Genomic DNA, 17,304 nt, shown 5'->3' with positions numbered 1-17,304 from the left:
TTCATAAGGGACTTGATAAGCCCATTCGGAATTTGGTAACCCCATTTTGATACTGGATAACCCCAACTCCAGAGACGTGAAAACTCCCTTCCAAATCTCCAGTACCCTTGGGCAATTTTAAGGGACTTGATAAGCCAATTCGTAAATTGGTAACCCTATTTTGATACTAGATAACCCCAATCCCAAATACTTGAAAACCCCTTTCCAAAACTCTAGTGACCTCTGCCAATTTTTAGGGACTTGATATGCCCATTCGGAAATTGGTAACCCCAATCCTAGATATTTGAAAACCCCATTCCAAAACTCCAGTACCCTCGGCCAATTTTCAAGGACTTGATAAGCCCATTCAGAAATTGGTAACCCCATTTTTTATACTAGATAACCCCAATCCCAGAGACTTGAAAACCCCATTCCAAAACTCTAGTATCCTTGGCCAATTTTCAAGGACTTGATCACCCCATTCGGAAATTAGTAACCCCATTTTTTATACTAGATAACCCCATTCCTAAAGACTTGAAAACCCTCTTCCAAAACTCCAGAACTCTCGGCCAATTTTCAGGGACTTGATAAGCCCATTCTGAAATTGGTAACCCCATTTTGATACCTAATAACCCCAATCGTAGAGACTTGAAAACCCCCTTCCAAAGTCAAAACGTGTTGTATATGTCAAAGGGTATTTTCGTCCAGCTTTTACTGACAAGACAGATTTTGTCCCCCATTGGTAATTTCTGAAAAGCCTGGGTCCAGTTGATAATTTTGACTAATGTTTGTCCCCCATTGGTAATTGGTCCTTAAAACTAACACCCATAACCCTAACATAAATAACCATCTAATGGCATTCCACCCCTTGCACTTTCCAAGTTAGCTTTTAAAGGCTGTTACAATTCTAAAGATACACCTAAACAGCTTATTTGAAAAACGCGGTTAATAAAGTATGATGTCATATCAAAACAAGGGATATTGCCGATTTCATTTCCCTTGAAAAAGATAAAAAATAAAGTGATATGATATATTTGTCAATTTTCTCACTTGGGACAGCCCCCCTCCAGCGTAAAGTCATACATACGCTGTAGGAGGGTGTCCCAAGTGAAAAAAAAAAGGTGAATATACAACTTCCCAAAATAAAACCATGCATTTTAAAGCTTTGAACTACACCCACAACTTGCTAGGTTGATGGTGAGAGATTCTTTCCTTGTGGATGAAGAGAAGCATACCGACAGCTCTAACATTTACGTTTCTTGCCGACTAGTTATGGATTTACGTGCTTCCTCACTTTTAATACCATCAAAGAAAGGCTTAGAATTCTCATATAGAAAGCGAGAAAAGAAATTTAGAGCTTACTCGAAAGGAAACGGATTCCTACTCATCTCATGCTCTTTTTTCAAAGGAAAGACATGCTTGATGTTAAGAGAATATTGATTAAGTTCTTGATCCCATGTTCGATAATTGTACTTTGTGTATCGAATCAAAATAAAAAGATAATGTAAAATATAAAGGGTATTGGGAATCCGAGCTTTGCGTTTGTGCTATGACAAGCAAAAACCGGAAAATAGCCCAAAGTCTAATATAGATTGCCATCCTAGAGAGAGAGAGTACTCATTCAACTTATTCAGCTTGCTCCGTCTGGTTGCCGAAATTTTTTTGGTTCTTGGGATTTTTGTGGAACAAAAAACTTCCTGCGAGATTTTGGTGGGGAAAAAAACTCCCTGGAAGTATCCAGGTAAAATAAAAATCTCATGGTTGGATGACCGGACTATGGTGGAAAAAAAAAAATGCTTTGTTTGGTTGCTTGAACTGTTGGGAAGAAAAAATTTCTTCTACAAGCTTATTTTTGGTTCCTGTGATTATTTTGGTTCCTAGGAGTATTTTTTTTCCCATCCTGGGGTTTCGTGCGGGGTTATTTTGGGCCACCCACCAAATGTGGGTTTCGTGCGGAAATTCCACAAAAGCCCCAAGAATCAAAAACAATTCCGTCAACCAAAGGTAAAGTTTTTTCAGTGTCAAAAGAAATGAGCTAGTGTTTTCTGATATCCCATATTTAGCTAACAATAATGCCTCATATGGCCATTATTTACCTAACAATAATGTGGCTAGGGTTTCGTGTGGTAAAGAAGAGTACTAATTCAACTTAATCAGCAGATTTATAGCCGACAAATGGTGGTGGAAGGAATTGTTCAATGGTCACTCTTATGGCAAACTTGATTGGGATACATTTGAAACAGAATGATGGGACACATCATTGGAAAGATTGCGTTTAGATTGTGCCTTGACCTTTGAAAACATAGTAGCAAACTTTCATATTAATAATAGAAAATGGTTGGTTTTTTTTAAAAAAATAAAAATCAAGAGACTGAAATGCATTTACAAGAGACTGAATTGCATTTACAACACTGCATTGACTGTGGAAAAAATGGGTGGATTGTCACTTCGGATCCAAGTCATCATCCGCGCATTTTCAAACAGCCTTGAATTTTATCACTGCTATTAGCCAGCAAAAGTTCCCTCCCCTTAAGATCTTAGAGATGGCCAAATCCACATTGTCTACCTCAAAATTTCACTATAAAAATTTGGTCGACCGAGTCCCACCACAGTAAAGCCAGCTCTACGGCCCACATAATGGCTTTTATTAGCTGTCGTGTGATCGAAAACTTCTCATCATTACTCAAGTAATGCGATCTAACAACGTAATCAATGGTGGCGATCAACTCTATGGTCCTGTGTGATATAAGAACATCACAAGACAACTAACGTGGTTTGGTCACTGACATCTCAAATGTATTCTACACGTAGAATCCTCTTTTCATGCATGTGAAATTTGTTAACAATACCAATAACGACTCCACAGAAATTTCGATTAAAGGTTTCACTACTACATCGTTTGTTTCGTACTCTCACTAGATCAAACGTTCAGAGAAGAATGTGCAACTTAATATATAAAAGTATGTATAATTATTTCTTGGCTGCACCAATTGGTCTAATGGTTGAACCACAACCTGTAATTACAGGCTTCATAACGATGAACTTTCTCATGTATATGAATAGGCCTATCTCTTGGTGATGTACAGCATACGCTGTTGTTTGATGCTGCTCTCCCTAGACATCTATAAGCAGGATTATAACTAGTTGTGCCTGTTTTATACAGAAAACAAAATCCATTATTGCCCTCAAACACCACTAGGTTGCATTCGTCTACCATTCTCTGCCATAATTTTGTTATGATCCTAAGTGGTATAAGCGCCCAGGGTTCCATTACGTATTGGTTAGGTACATATCGTATCATAACTCCTTTCACAGGTCGCCCCTTCCATGACTCGAGCACAGCCATCACAGAAGGGGTGACCTATGAAAAGAGCTACCTAAAGCAACAGGAGTAAAAGCCATCGGCTGTCAACGGAAGGGGTGACTTGTGAAAAGAAGAACCAGAGTGAAAGTCATAACAGACTGGGCCGCCACAGAGTGAGCCAGGGTCGTGGGTGGCGGTGCGTGGTGGAATGCTATGATCCTAAGTGGTTTAAGCACCTAGCCTAACCAGTTCCATCAGTCCTGTGGCTATTGGCATATTAGTTAGGTACCAAACAAATTCTTTCGGTTTTTTTTTTTTTTTTTTTTTGGCCCTTTTTTTGTGTGCAGGGGAAGAGAAAAACAAAAAATCATGTTAGACAAACACGACCCACAAAGCCCAACTCTCCATATCCCTTCGAAATAGAGTATGAGAATCAGATTTCTGTCCATTTTTTTTAAGCTTGGCAGAGTTGATTCGGTTGATTCTGATATGTAGGGTGAGAGATCAAAACAGGTGAGGTACTCCCATGGATAAACAATAAGCAATTAGATGGGGATCATGTTGTGTTTTAAAGAGGTCCTGAACTTCTTAATGTCGTTTCAATTATTAAAAGCTGCTGTAAATCACAAAACACACAAGATATTTTCTACATACATAGTTGAACCGGAGAGATGCAATCTGTGGAACTGCAAATTTACGCTGACATGATAGCCAGAGAAAGCAAAGCCTACCATCACCAAATACACAAATTCAGGATGAAACTGATGAGTCTACAATTTCTAAAATTTATATGAATAATTATACTAAACAGAGAATGCCAAGACACTTACAGGCCTTTAGAAATTAGTCTCCAATGTGAATCACCATAGAAGCTCACTCTACACAAATAGATTGTGAATACCGCTGCCTTTGTCACAGGATGTTGGTTCATAGGCCATAAATGTGCAAAGGTTTTTAAGCTTATTTTGTGAACATCATTTTATCAGATGAATACACAAATAATAAATTGAGGGGCCATCATTAGGCCCTGTTTGTTTTGGATTTTGAGTCCAAAACTGATTGTTGGTCTCAAAATTACCTTAATTTTGCACAAAGTGAACAAAAACAGTCTTACCAGGAGCTGAGTGGACCGATCACTTAATGGAGAGATACGCAAATAAGATTGATAGCAGAATGAAGAGCGCAATAATCTGCATCCAAATTACTAGAAAATTAGATGAGATTCTACGTTTACACCATAAGGAAGATAAATTGGCATGAGGACTCACCAGCACTGAGTTGTATGTCGGTTTGTTCTCGGCTAAATATGATCTCCTGGGAAAACCCAAAAGGCATGTTCATACAAAAAAGAATGATTTCTCATGAAGAAGAATTATAAATATTTAAATAGAGACTTACCTCCTATGTAGCAATCCAGAGTTTCTGCACGCTTTTTGTATTGTTTCAATCTGGTTCACTGTTTTCAAGGCATTGGGATCATTCTTGTCGATCTGTAGTAGCAATTGCATAAACCATATCATCGTTTGACATTGTTAGTCATCCCCCTCAAGCAGCAGTTGGATTTTTTTGGTATATATTTTACACAAACCAGCTCCACCAACTTTAGTACTATCGTAATTGATAATGAAGGCCACCTGGAGTTTTTGCTGGGAGTTTAAATTTCCTTTGCCTCAACCATGAGTCAGAACGTATAGAAGTACTAGACATGAACCATTAGAAGAATATTGAACATGTAATAGTAATACCTAATTTTGAGAATCTCGGTATGGATGAGTTGTTTCCTGCTGTTATTATTACATATAACACTACAATTACATGAAAATAAGAGAATTGTTTTCGATTTATCAATATCTATTTGTAAAAATTAAATCATCTTTAACTGCTCTCATAGATAAATGAAATTTGTGAAGAGAACAGGAAACAAGAGAGCGAGATACAGCCAAGGTGGTAAAAGAGCTAAAACATCATCACTAGATTCTTATTGTATAAGAGAGACGAAAAGTGGCACAGAAGCAAATCCCATACACAGACTACGGAAACGATCAAACTCTGCTAAAGTTTTCGTCTTGCATAAAATGAGAGATCGATGCCAAAATTCTCAAATACTCTTGATTAGATGGACAAGAGAATCTTCCCTGCAATTGTAAAGAGAATTTTTATATCCCTATCAAGCCATAAGGCCCAGAACTTAAACCAGTCATATCCAATAAAATGCATGTGAACATCCACATTGCACGATTACCCAATTATAGGAGGATGTTCCACTTCCACATCAATCCATCATAGGGACAGCCCAAAACAACCACCGATTTCAACCAAGCTTCGTTTTCTTCCTCTAAGTTCTGTGTTTAGCTATACCAACAGCTAAAGTGCCAAAGAAAACAGAAGAACAGCAGCAACACCAGGTGACAAGCTGACCCCAAGAAAAAAAAAGAATGCTAAAAAAAGTGTTCTACAAAAACAGAAAACACAAAGAACATACAAAAAAAATCAGCACACAACACCAAGGGCAGCGAGTTTCCCACAATTAGCTCAGTCATCTCAACTTCTTCCAAGTTCTTCAGAAAAATTGTACCCGACTCTAACCCATATTTGCCAGAGTGGGAAGCGAATGCAAGAAGCAAAAGCGGGAAGCGAGGGTTCTAGAAAAGAGAAAACGTGGGAAGCAAAAAGTTCTTTGCTCCGTTTGGTTGCTTAGGGTGCCACGGAAAGTAGTGGAATATGAAGTCAATAGAAGTCAAACGGGAGGAGATAAGCATTTTGATTTGTCTAGAATTACCTCGGAAAATAGTGAAGCAGTGTTTGGTTGCCCGGCATATCCTCGGAAAATAGGAGAATAAGTAGGGGTGTCATTACCAATATAGGAATAGAGGAAAGAGAGAAGGAAGAGAGAGAGAAAGAGAGAGCATCATTCCCTAGAAAATTCAACCAAAATTCTTTAAGGATTTGCTTTTAGAGGGGACAAGGAATCCACATCATCACACAAATAATTATTACATGGGAGACATCCAAGGGAGTCCAACGCTATTTTGGCAACCAAACATGGAATGGCATGCCAAATCCAAACCAAATTCCGACGGCTGCTGAGCTTTTGTGCAACCAAACGAAGCACCTAGGAAAGTAAAGAAAAAATGAGTGTGATGTGTCATTGAAAGTCAACATGAAGCATGCAATAAGCCTCATTGGAAGCGAACAAGTACATAGAGTAGGATAGTAGTAGGTTAGGGAGGAATGGTTAATATAGGTAAAGATTACAAGTTGACGAAAAGACTTTGCATCCAAGGTTTTAAAATTCAGTTTCGGTTTCGGTTTTGGTCACCACGAAAACAGAAATGTTTCAGTGTGAGCTGGAAATTTTGGTGGAAATCTTATAAAATCACATAAATGAATGGAAATAACCAAATGATAGAATTTAAAGAAGAAACTTCAGGAAATGGTCGAAAAAACATAAATACACACTTAGAAACCATCACATAAATAAGAAAATCACCCATAATGGTTTAAAAACATCAAACACCTCGTGACATGCACCATCACGTTTGTCTGATAATTTAGTGCATACCAAACTTTCATGTAATTCATATAAATATTATATAATACATGCAACATATTTTGCACACGATTCATAAAAATAAAATTATATAATAATATATACTGATGTAGTATAGTATACCAGTATACCACTAATACACTCACGATTGTGGCCTATATTTTTCAGCCGTTTTGGTTTCGGTGGGGATGGAAATGGAAACATTTCGGTCGTTCCATGCCGGTTTCGGTGGAAATTTAAAACAATGATAGCAACTAATTAGAATTACAAGTTTTAGGAATTTATAATTTCACATGTTTAATTTATGTATATTTAATGTTCAGTTTTTGGAAAAAGATGAACATAATTTTCATTTGAAACATCAGATGTTTTTCAAGTTTAAATGCATTATTTTTTAAAGACACTCCTTTAGCATTATCAAAAGAAGAAAATATTCTTTTAGGAAGAAATAATCACCTAAATAGGAAGCGTACTCTTAGTTAAGAGAAAATGCGTAGGAAGCGTGCTTTCCCTAAATTTGGGAAGAGAGAAGAACTTAGCTTCCGAAGCTAGTTCGCAACTAGGAAACTCTCTTTTCTGGAATACGCCCAAAAAAAGTCGTAAGAGTAAACACTGCAGTTGTGTCGGAAGGAGATGAAGTCAGTTATGACTTATAAGCAAGGTTTTAAATTTCGACCGAAATCCGAAATTTTGGGTTTCGGTCGAGAACGAAACCGAAATCGCCTATACTCGAAACGGTATTAAAAATTTCGATCGAAATTTCATCTTCCCCGAGATTTCGGCTGAAATTTAAGGGATTTCACCCAAAAATCTGGATTTTGATATTTATTTAATATTATCCCAAAATTTCAGCCGAAATTACCAAAATTTCGGGGAAATTCGATCGAAATAAAATACAAGAAAAAATAGCCGTTCAATTGGTTTCGTGGATTTCACCTGAAATTTCGGAATTTCGGCCAAAAATTTCGATTTCGGTGAGGACCGAAATGCTTACGAAACCGAAATTTAAAACCTTGCTTACAAGAGGGAAAAAAGGATCACTGCTACAACCAACAAAGATAACTCCTCTCTCTCTCTCTCTCTCTCTCTCTCTCTCTCTCTCTCTCTCTCTCTCTCTCTCTCTCTGTGTGTGTGTGTGTGTGTGTGTGTGTGGTTGTGGTGGGGGGCGGCTCGAAAGGCTTGGTGTTAGGGTCAACAGATTTACTCGGAGAACTTATTTTCATGAATTTTTAACTATTTTTCTTAAACCTAAAAATTCCAATGACAATTTTCCGGTAAGTAAATAGTGTTGGAATATGCAACCGAGTAGCGTGTCAACTAGGATCCAGAAGTTCAGCAGGTCAGAGTCAAGTTTCAATTTTCCAAACCTCTCATATTTATAACAGTTGCATGTACCAATAGCTCTTTAGATATCTTAAATAAACATGGCTATAAGCCTATAACCACTTGTAACATTAGCCCTCTACATGGTTTTCTAGATATGCATTTACGCACATATCTGTGTCTTCCAAAAATGATGATTCAAACCTTTACACCTCTATATCACTATCTTGGTCATATCATTATCTGTCCATTGGGATCCAATTTTCTTGGACATTACTACCTCAGATGATTACTCTGCATGTACAGAGTAAGTCCCACTTCTTCTTGTGGTTATAGGTTGAACAAAAGCATCTAATTCTCAGCTTCTCCAGCTAATAGATAACCAATAAATATGATCAAGAATTTAATTTTTACATCCTATTAGTCGTTTGTTAACTGGTTTGGATATGTACTGCATGGGATAAACTAAAGATACATGTACTGTTTTCAATGCAATATTGCGGAAACTTGGGTCGTGGTCTGGATGGTGGTTTGTTGCAAAATTACCACAAATAAGAAACTGGAGCTAGATAAAGTGAAATAGCCAGGAAGATAAATGTCCAACAAAGAAGTTAGCAGATGAGGGACATATATAAGCTAGGAATGGAAAATGTAGCTCTGTTCGAAATGATATAATCTATCTACTTTAAAGTTGCAGGAATGTTATACCTTGGACTTCAGCATGCAAGAAAAATCAAAGAAAGCTCCATAGACATCTGACATTGTTCTTGTTTGGTCAATAACTTTGGCAGTAAGACCTGAAAAATAGCCATGACAAAAAGAAGAAATTGTTAGGTGTAAATCTATCACTTGCCTTCCAAGTTAAGTATGGCATAAATATCTCGCACTGAATTACTAAGCATCAGAATATCTAGATCTTCTTACTGATGTTAGTCACAGTTTTTATTTTCGTTAGGTAAGCTGGGATTGAATCAATGACCTCAAAGATTTGTCACAGTTTTAGAAATATTGATCTCAAGGCCCTCAATGAGGCAAACCCTGTCTTCAACTGTTCTTTATCCTTACTTTCAGAGTACAAAAATTCCAAAATTATATATCCTACCCTGTTGGGGTTGTTGTTCAGTGTTATGTATTAATAATTGCAGAAGAAATGCAGCTGTTGTCCCGACTGGAACATTATTTAAACAACACAAGTAAACAGATAGCATTGTAACAAGGAATGAGTCCTGGAGGATAAACTATGAGTTTTAGATGTCATAAACTCATAATGCCAATTTTATTAATGGGGAAATCTGTCAATCATCAAGAAACCTTAAAGTATACTTCTATCTCATGATCTCCAATATGATACCTCTATCTCATTATGCACAATATCATATGGTTCATTTGTAGCAAGATGTAAATAGAATACAATTTCTTTTTCACAACTTTGATCTAGGTATTTCACTTAGTCTAACAGTTGAACCTCGCAATCCCTCCGAGAAGATGCTTTTGTCTGCATGGTTTTGTTTTGTTTTTTGTTTTTTGTTTTGAATGGTTGTCTGCATGGTTAGATGGGCCTTCAACAGCTCAATAAAAGGATCATATGAAATATAGGGAAAAAAAGAGAGTTCATGACCTATATTATAAGCATGGTTTAAAATTTTGGTTTCGGTAACCGTTTCGGACCCCACCGAAAACCGAAATTTTGGCCAAATCCGAAATTTGGTAATTTGGTTTGAAATTCCGGACCGAAATTCCGAAATTTTGCAACACTTTTTTTTTAATAAATAATGCCATTTAATTGAAATTTCGGGCCGAAATTTGGTAAATGGCGAAAAATGAAATTTCGGAAAATTTTGGTTTCGGTCGAAATTTAAAACCATGATTATAAGTACCACAAGAAATACTTTAACTTCCCGTAATAAGTAATCAAATATCCGTTGACCACCTTAACCCTCTCACCCATAACCCTTGATCCTAGATACAGTTCTCCTTCCCCATAGCAGACCTAACCCTAAATCAAATCCCATAACTCACAGTCCATTGATAACATTTTCTGCAAAACAGTAACCCTTATCTGCACCCATCCCTTCTCTTTAGCCTACTGACCATCCTAGAATTTCTAGCACAACCTATATTTTGCACCAGTTCAAAGATCTAACCCTGAATTTAATCGACGATCATTAAGAACCTGTAAAACTTTCTGAACCTGTTATAGATTCCAACAATATCAGAATACATTAACTTACCTACTGCAAAATTGTTACAACTCGAGAAAAAAAATCGTTACCCAGCAGATCATACCAACCCTGTCACAGACCAAAAACCCTCAATAAACCCTTGCTCCCTCTAAACCTAATCATACCAACTGCCTATTATTAATCATGTAATCTCACCGTGATTTTACAGTCCACTCTTTAGGAATGCACAACCTGTAAACAAGGTTAAATTTCGGTTTCACAATACGTTTCGTTCCTCACCGAAACCCCGAAATTTCGGACGAAATGTATCGAAATCAAACGTCATATTTTACCCCCGAAATTTCAGGATAATATTAAATACTAATTAAATCCAAGATTTTTTGGTGATATTCCTTAAATTTCGGCCCGAAATTTCAGTCGAAATTGTGTAATGTTTCGAGTTTACCCCATTTCAGTTTCGCTCTCAACCGAAACCCGAAATTTCGGATTTCGGTCGAAATTTAAAACCTTGCCTATAAACTGGTAGACCAGTACCCTGCGTCCTTACACCCATGTTATTCCCTTAGCCTATATTTAAATCGACCACTCCCCACTATTCCTATTAACTGTAGTTAAAGTTTTACCATTCTAAAGCTCATAACAGTCCACGTAAAAGCTCTTAAGCCTGCAACAATTCCCCCATAACAGGCCTAATCCACAACTCGGAATTTGACCTTTATCTCAGAACTGCCAAAAATTATCCAGAACTTAGATCTGTCCAGATTTGCAATATTTGTCATAACAGTCCATTTCCAAAGCTTGATCTTTATTCTAGTTGTGACGGTGAAATTTGGTATGTACTAAATTATCAGACATGTGTGACAGTGCATGTCACTAGGTGTTCAATGATTTAAAACCATCACGGATGGTTGTCTTGCTTATTTGATGGTTTCTAAGTATGTATTTGTGCTTATTCTAGAACTTACTGAATTTTCATCTTTAAATTCTATCATTTGCATCTATTTCCATATGATTCCGTGATTTTACGGGGATTTCCACCGAAATTTCCAACCAAAACTGAAACATTTCCGTTTCCATGGCAACCAAAACTGAAATCGAAACCGAAATTTAAACCTTGCCAAGAAAGATTTTGGCAGACGGGTAAGCGAAATTGATGACGATCATAGGCTTGTTGGCCTAATAAATGGCATATTTGCCCAATAGGACTTTTAGTGATTTTATTTCCATGCTATTTAGCTTTTAGGAATTTTTATTTCCATTGCCTATATATCTATAAATGGGACCTCAAGTATTAGACACATTGGTTTTTAGGAATAATAGTGAATGAGATTTCTCCCCTCTAATTTTATCTTCTCCCTTCTTTCCCTTTCTTCTTCTCTTTTTTTTCTCTTTTCTCCTATTCTTCTTCTCTTTTCTCCTCTTTCATCTCTTTCTATTCCCTAGCATGCACCAAATTGGTATAAAAAAGAGAACTCGAGGTGTATATCACGATGACGAAGCTAGTAGAGAACTCAAGGACGAGTTCTTTCCAAGAAGGGGAAAATGATTAGGATTGTAGGCATGTGGGGCCCAATAAGTTGCATATTTGCCCAATAAAACTTTAGTGATTTTATTACCATGTTATTTTATTCCATATTACTTAGTTTTAAGGGATTTTTATTTCCATTGCTTATATATATGGGGTCTCATGTATTAAACATGTTAGTTTTTTGGAATAATATTTAGATTACTCCCCTCTAATTTCCGCTTCTTCTTTCCCTTTCTTCTTCTCTTTATCCTATTCTTCTCTTCCTCTTCTTGTCTCTTCTCCTATTTCTCTTCCCTGTCCTGCACCAGAAATGTGTCCTAACTAGTTAGCAAGGCTCATCTTAGGATGTTGCTGGTACTCATGGTTGGACCAACGATAATACTCAATTGCAGTGCCGTTCTGATGACAAAAGATTTGGTAGCTAGCTGGAGGTCTAGAAAGATAGGGTGAGGATGATGCTGACCACTTGGGAAAAAAGGTTGCAAAGTAGTATGTACTGGTGGTGTGGGAAGTAAGCCACGCTAAGGACCACCATAAGAGGGACAAGGTGCATATTGTCCGGACTTGTCCGGATTAGGGTGCACAGCAACACCCTTGCCCGCGTCCACAAGTAGTAGATGAACCAACATAATAGTATATCTCAAAGGAGTCTGGAGCCAAGGGCTGATGCCTTCTTTGACTGAAGAAGGCCATCACATTGGAGAAGTACTTGCAGATCGGAAAATGATGGTGCATCAAATCGAGTCCACAACATGTACTAAAGAGATCGTACTCATCACTAAATTTGTTCAACGTGAAACGAACTTCAACTCGCATAAAGTGGTTGTTTGATCACAACAAATTGGTCAAACAGCTAGTTCGTCTTCAGAGGATACTCGTCAGTCGATAGAGAGCCTCTTTTACAGTGTTGAACCTCTGTCCGAAGGTGCGTGATACAGGCTTCGGGTTGCTATGCAAACGAGCCTTCAAGATATTGTTTTGTAACTAGCTGCTTCTGCAGCCTTTTTGTTTAGAAAATATCAAAGAGAGAGCTTATGGCTGATGGTGACCGGATTTTTCCAAAGAGGGGGTGGAAAAGATGAAAAGGCGGCGTAGAAATATCATTTCCCTAAATAGATTGTTTTGTATAAAGTTTGGTCTAAATTCGAGAAAATGAACATAAGTAGAAAACACTGGACAAGTGATCTCAACAGAAGCAATAAGAGTACTGATAGGAGAAACAAAAGGTTTAGAAGAAGGAGCCACACTCCAGGGTAGGTGAAGCCTTGTGCAGAAGCTCCAGCTACTTAAGTAGGTACTGTTGAGAGAGAGGCATAAGCTGAACATTTGGAAGGACGAGTATAATAGATCAGTCTATCACTGGTAAAGAAGCAAAAAAAAGAAAGGGAAATGATGTATTCACTCACTTTTCTTTCCTGGGCCACCTCCCTGTAGAGTAAGTACACGGGAGGGGGTTGCCCAAGGAACAAAAGGGGCAAATATATCACTTCCCAAAAAAACAACAAAAATTATTGAAACATAATGAACAATACAAACATCAAAGAATTGAAGCAGAACTACAACCCAACTGCCAAGAAAATAATGTCCAAAGATAGGTTTCTTACCGTGTCTCATTTTCACTACTCCTCTAAAGACTTTAACATTGTTATAGCACATATCAATTCCACTTGCAAATGACCATACAAGGAGATTTCCAAACCAATAAAGCACAGACAATTGCAAAATAGCCATGGAAATTCAATAGGACATATTAAAATTGATAGCCATAACAAAGTGCAACCAACAAACAAAAATTCTATTTGGATATCGACATGTTCTCACGTCTTAAACCTAGCTATGGCAAAGAATAAAGAAGTAAGCTATTACAGACAAAAGGGGTGAGAGTATTCTCACACAAAATTATGTAGCAAAATTAGAAAAACATTTGTAGACTTGAACAATTAGTTAGCCAGAGATGAAAATTACTGCAGTGTTGTTATTGCAAGAACATGTTTTCAAATAAGGTGATGAGCATCAGATATTGCATTCTGCAGGCTTTCTCAGGGAACCTGCATTTTGTCCCAAACGATGGAAACCAAATATCATCCAGGGATAAACTTCTACAAATTTTAGCCAAAATTGTATGGCAGTCTACCAACACAAAATTGTATGGCAGTCTACCAACACCACGAAATAGCTTCTCGGTACGTGCCATCTGTAATCAAGTTACAATGTTGTATCTTGGGCCAATCTTGGTCGCTGTTCTTTTGACATCGTTCCGTCAATTTAGGACATCCAAAAATATACAAACTTGTAAGTGTAGTGGGGAGGCCATCTTCTGGCAAGGATGATATTTCTGGACAATTCCAAATAAATAACAAGTCAAGGGATGTGAGGTTTTGCATCCGATTGGGTAAGGACTTGAGATTTTCGCAATGTTGGATGGAAAGATGGACGAGAGTTGTGGGCAGCCCATACTCATTGTTGTTATCATCAGGGAACAACGAAAAGAGTTGAGGACAACTATTGATTACCAATTTTTGGAGAGAGGCGAGGCTTTGCATCCCCTTGGGCAAGGACTTGAGGTTAAGAAAAGCAGAGATGTCTAGAGTAATGAGCGTGGTGGGCAGCCAATTTTCATCATCTAGAAACAAGGAATGGAGTTGAGGACATTCACGGATTACCAATTCTTCGAGACTTTGCACCACCTTGAGCAAGGACTTGAGATTAGGACAAGTGTGGATTTCTAGAGTATTGAGCTCGGTGGGCAGCCCATAGTCATTATTTTCATCATCTGGAAACAAGGAATGGAGTTGAGGACATTCACGGATTACCAATATTTTGAGAGAGGTGAGGCTTTGCATCCCCTTGAGCAAGGACTTGAGATTAGGACAAGTGTGGATTTCTAGAGTATCGAGCTCGGTGGGCAGCCCATAGTCATTATTTTCATCATCTGGAAACAAGGAATGGAGTTGAGGACATTCACGGATTACCAATTTTTTGAGAGAGGTGAGGCTTTGCATCCCCTTGGGCAAGGACATGAGATTGTCACATGAAAACATTTGAAGGTCTTGAATTGTCATGGGCAGTGCTGACTCTTTCGAGAAAAGCGGGAGTTGAGTAGCAATGGATAACTCTACAAGGGAGGTGAGGTTTTCCAGCCGAGTAGGCATGGACTTGAGATTAGGACAACGCTCAATTTGTAGAGATTTGAGCGTGGTGGGAAGCCCCCCCTCTCCATATCCCAAGGACTTTAGTTGTGGACAACGAGAGATTTTCAAACATTGGAGAGAGGTTAGATCTTGCAAAGAGACCTCCTCGAGAAAACACTCCAACTGATCACACCGTCCTATGCTTAACCTCTGAAGAGAGGTAAGGCAAGGCGTTGTCAAGCTTAATAGCATCTTCACGCCACAACTATAGAGTTCTAAGTCACAAATAGATGGGAGCCTAGGAAGGGCACTCAATTCTCCGTAACCATTTATATGTAACCCTGTGACGGCAGGAAGGTCAGCGGGCAACACCTGCAGCTTGGGGCAGTTATTTAAGTAGAGCTTACAAAGAGAAGGTAGCTGGCAATCAAGAGGAAAGAGATGTTCGCAATTTCTACAATACTCAACGGTAAGGCAAGTCAGATTGGAGAGATGTGACATCCAACTTGGAAAACTGACACCGCTGTAGGATATTATACGTAATTTTTTGAGGTTGGCATGGGGTTGGAGGCCTTCCAATACCCCATCATCATTGACTCTTCCATCTTGTGAACTGTCAGATCGGTGCCATTTCAAACTCAACTCATTAAGGTATTTCTTATCTTTCAAATTGGCTTCTTTAGCCTCCTCTATGTTTTGCACGTCCTCGAGACCCGAAATCTCAAGTCTTCCTTTAATGTTCCTCATGTTCTTCAACTCTCCTATCTGACAACCACTCTCTTTGCACACCTTGAATTCCTTCAATGTTTGGAGCGAAGTTAATTTTCCAATTCCTGGCACAGAAATCGAGCCCCACCGGTTCCAACTTAGAGCAATATGTCGTAGATTAACTAGATTCGTGATACCTTTGGGTAGCCCTTTAAGACTCCAGCAACTATCCAGGCCTAGCGTTTGCAAATTACAAAGACTGGTTACTGATTCAGGCAGCCTATCTATCTTCGTGTAAGAGAGGTCAAGGTCGCGTAGATGTTTCAAATGGCCAATCGAATCGGGTAACCCTTTAAGATTGTTGCAACATCTCAGACCTAGTGTTTGCAAATTACAGAGACTACTTATCGATTCCGGCAGCCCATCTATCTCCGTGTCAGTGAGGTGAAGGTAGCGTAGATGTTTCAAATGGCCAATCGAATCGGGTAACCCTTTAAGATTCTCGCAAAATCTCAGATCTAGTGTTTGCAAATTACAAAGACTGGTTACTGATTCAGGCAGCCCATCTATCTTCGTGCCAGAGAGGTCAAGGCAGCGTAGATGTTTCAAATGGCCAATCGAATCGGGTAACCCTTTAAGATTCTTGCAATAACTCGGACCTAGTGTTTGCAAATTACAGAGACTAGTTACTGATTCAGGCAGCCCATCTATCTCCGTGCAAGTGAGGTAAAGGTAGCGTAGATGTTTCAAATGGCCAATCGAATCGGGTAACCCTTTAAGATTGTTGCAAGAACTCAGACCTAGTGTTTGCAAATTACAGAGACTACTTATCGATTCCGGCAGCAAATCTATCTCCGTGCCAGTGAGGTCAAGGTAGCGTAGATGTTTCAAATGGACAATCGAATCCGGCAACTTGTCGAATTTAGACCAACTCAAATCCAATACACGCAGGCATTTCAACTCCATCAATGCATCATTAAGAATCTGGTTGTCAATGGAAGATGGAGCCTTCAGTCGTAAAGTGCGCAGTCTCTTAAATTTCTTGAAGGCCTCCAAAGACATTGAACCCTCGTTGACGTCAGTCCATGATAGATGACGCGCCATTTCAGGGATGCTTCGTGGCGTACCGTCTTCCATTTTACAACATTCATCACCTGAGACAGATTCTGCTAGATCATGCATGAGATCATGCATCACATATTCTGTAGTCTCCCCCACTGAAACAGAAAATTGAAAGAAAGACTTTAGTAATAAATCATCAAATATCTCAGCACCAATATCTTCTAGGAGAGTGCTTCCTTTGGGTTGAATGAAGCCCGCAGCCATCCACTGTCGGACCAACACATCCTTCTTAAACCAATGATCTTTAGGAAATGCGGCAGAGTAGGCAAAACACTGCTTTTGATTGGTTGGCAGGTAACGATAGCTCAATCTTAAAGCGGGTAATATATCACTTTTATCATCCTTCCACATTTCGCTTGTCAAGATGCTTTCCCACTCACTTACATTCCTCTTAGAAGACAAGATGCCCCCCAATGTCTTTACTGCTAAAGGAAGACCATTTGCCTACCAATTTCCTCCAGTTCCGGATGGGCATT

General features: G+C 38.5%; 1 protein-coding gene across 3 annotated transcripts; it reads right to left on the bottom strand.

Annotated features, from left to right (window-relative positions):
* Window positions 1–3,773: 3,773 nt before the first annotated feature.
* On the bottom strand, window positions 3,774–17,188 carry LOC143880364 (uncharacterized). Of its 3 annotated transcripts, XM_077383282.1 has the most exons (7): window positions 13,833–17,188; window positions 8,865–8,953; window positions 4,682–4,917; window positions 4,552–4,597; window positions 4,398–4,473; window positions 4,114–4,186; window positions 3,774–4,010 (listed from the first exon to the last, which is right to left on the bottom strand). In XM_077383282.1, exon 1 carries the CDS (start codon window positions 17,177–17,179, stop codon window positions 14,024–14,026), a length of 3,156 nt encoding a protein of 1,051 aa, XP_077239397.1. In that variant the 5' UTR covers window positions 17,180–17,188; the 3' UTR covers window positions 3,774–4,010; window positions 4,114–4,186; window positions 4,398–4,473; window positions 4,552–4,597; window positions 4,682–4,917; window positions 8,865–8,953; window positions 13,833–14,023. The 3 variants fall into 3 exon arrangements, with proteins under 3 accessions (XP_077239397.1, XP_077239396.1, XP_077239398.1); XM_077383281.1 differs by lacking the exon at window positions 3,774–4,010 and having other exon boundaries at window positions 4,060–4,473; XM_077383283.1 differs by lacking the exon at window positions 3,774–4,010 and having other exon boundaries at window positions 4,060–4,473; window positions 4,682–4,773.
* Window positions 17,189–17,304: the final 116 nt, after the last annotated feature.

The sequence above is a fragment of the Tasmannia lanceolata genome, unplaced genomic scaffold (genome assembly GCF_043159265.1).
Source record: "Tasmannia lanceolata isolate RefF3 unplaced genomic scaffold, GAP_Taslan_0.1 ptg000006l, whole genome shotgun sequence".
Classification (NCBI taxonomy): Eukaryota; Viridiplantae; Streptophyta; class Magnoliopsida; order Canellales; family Winteraceae; genus Tasmannia; species Tasmannia lanceolata.
This window is presented reverse-complemented; position numbering and strand designations above follow the sequence as displayed.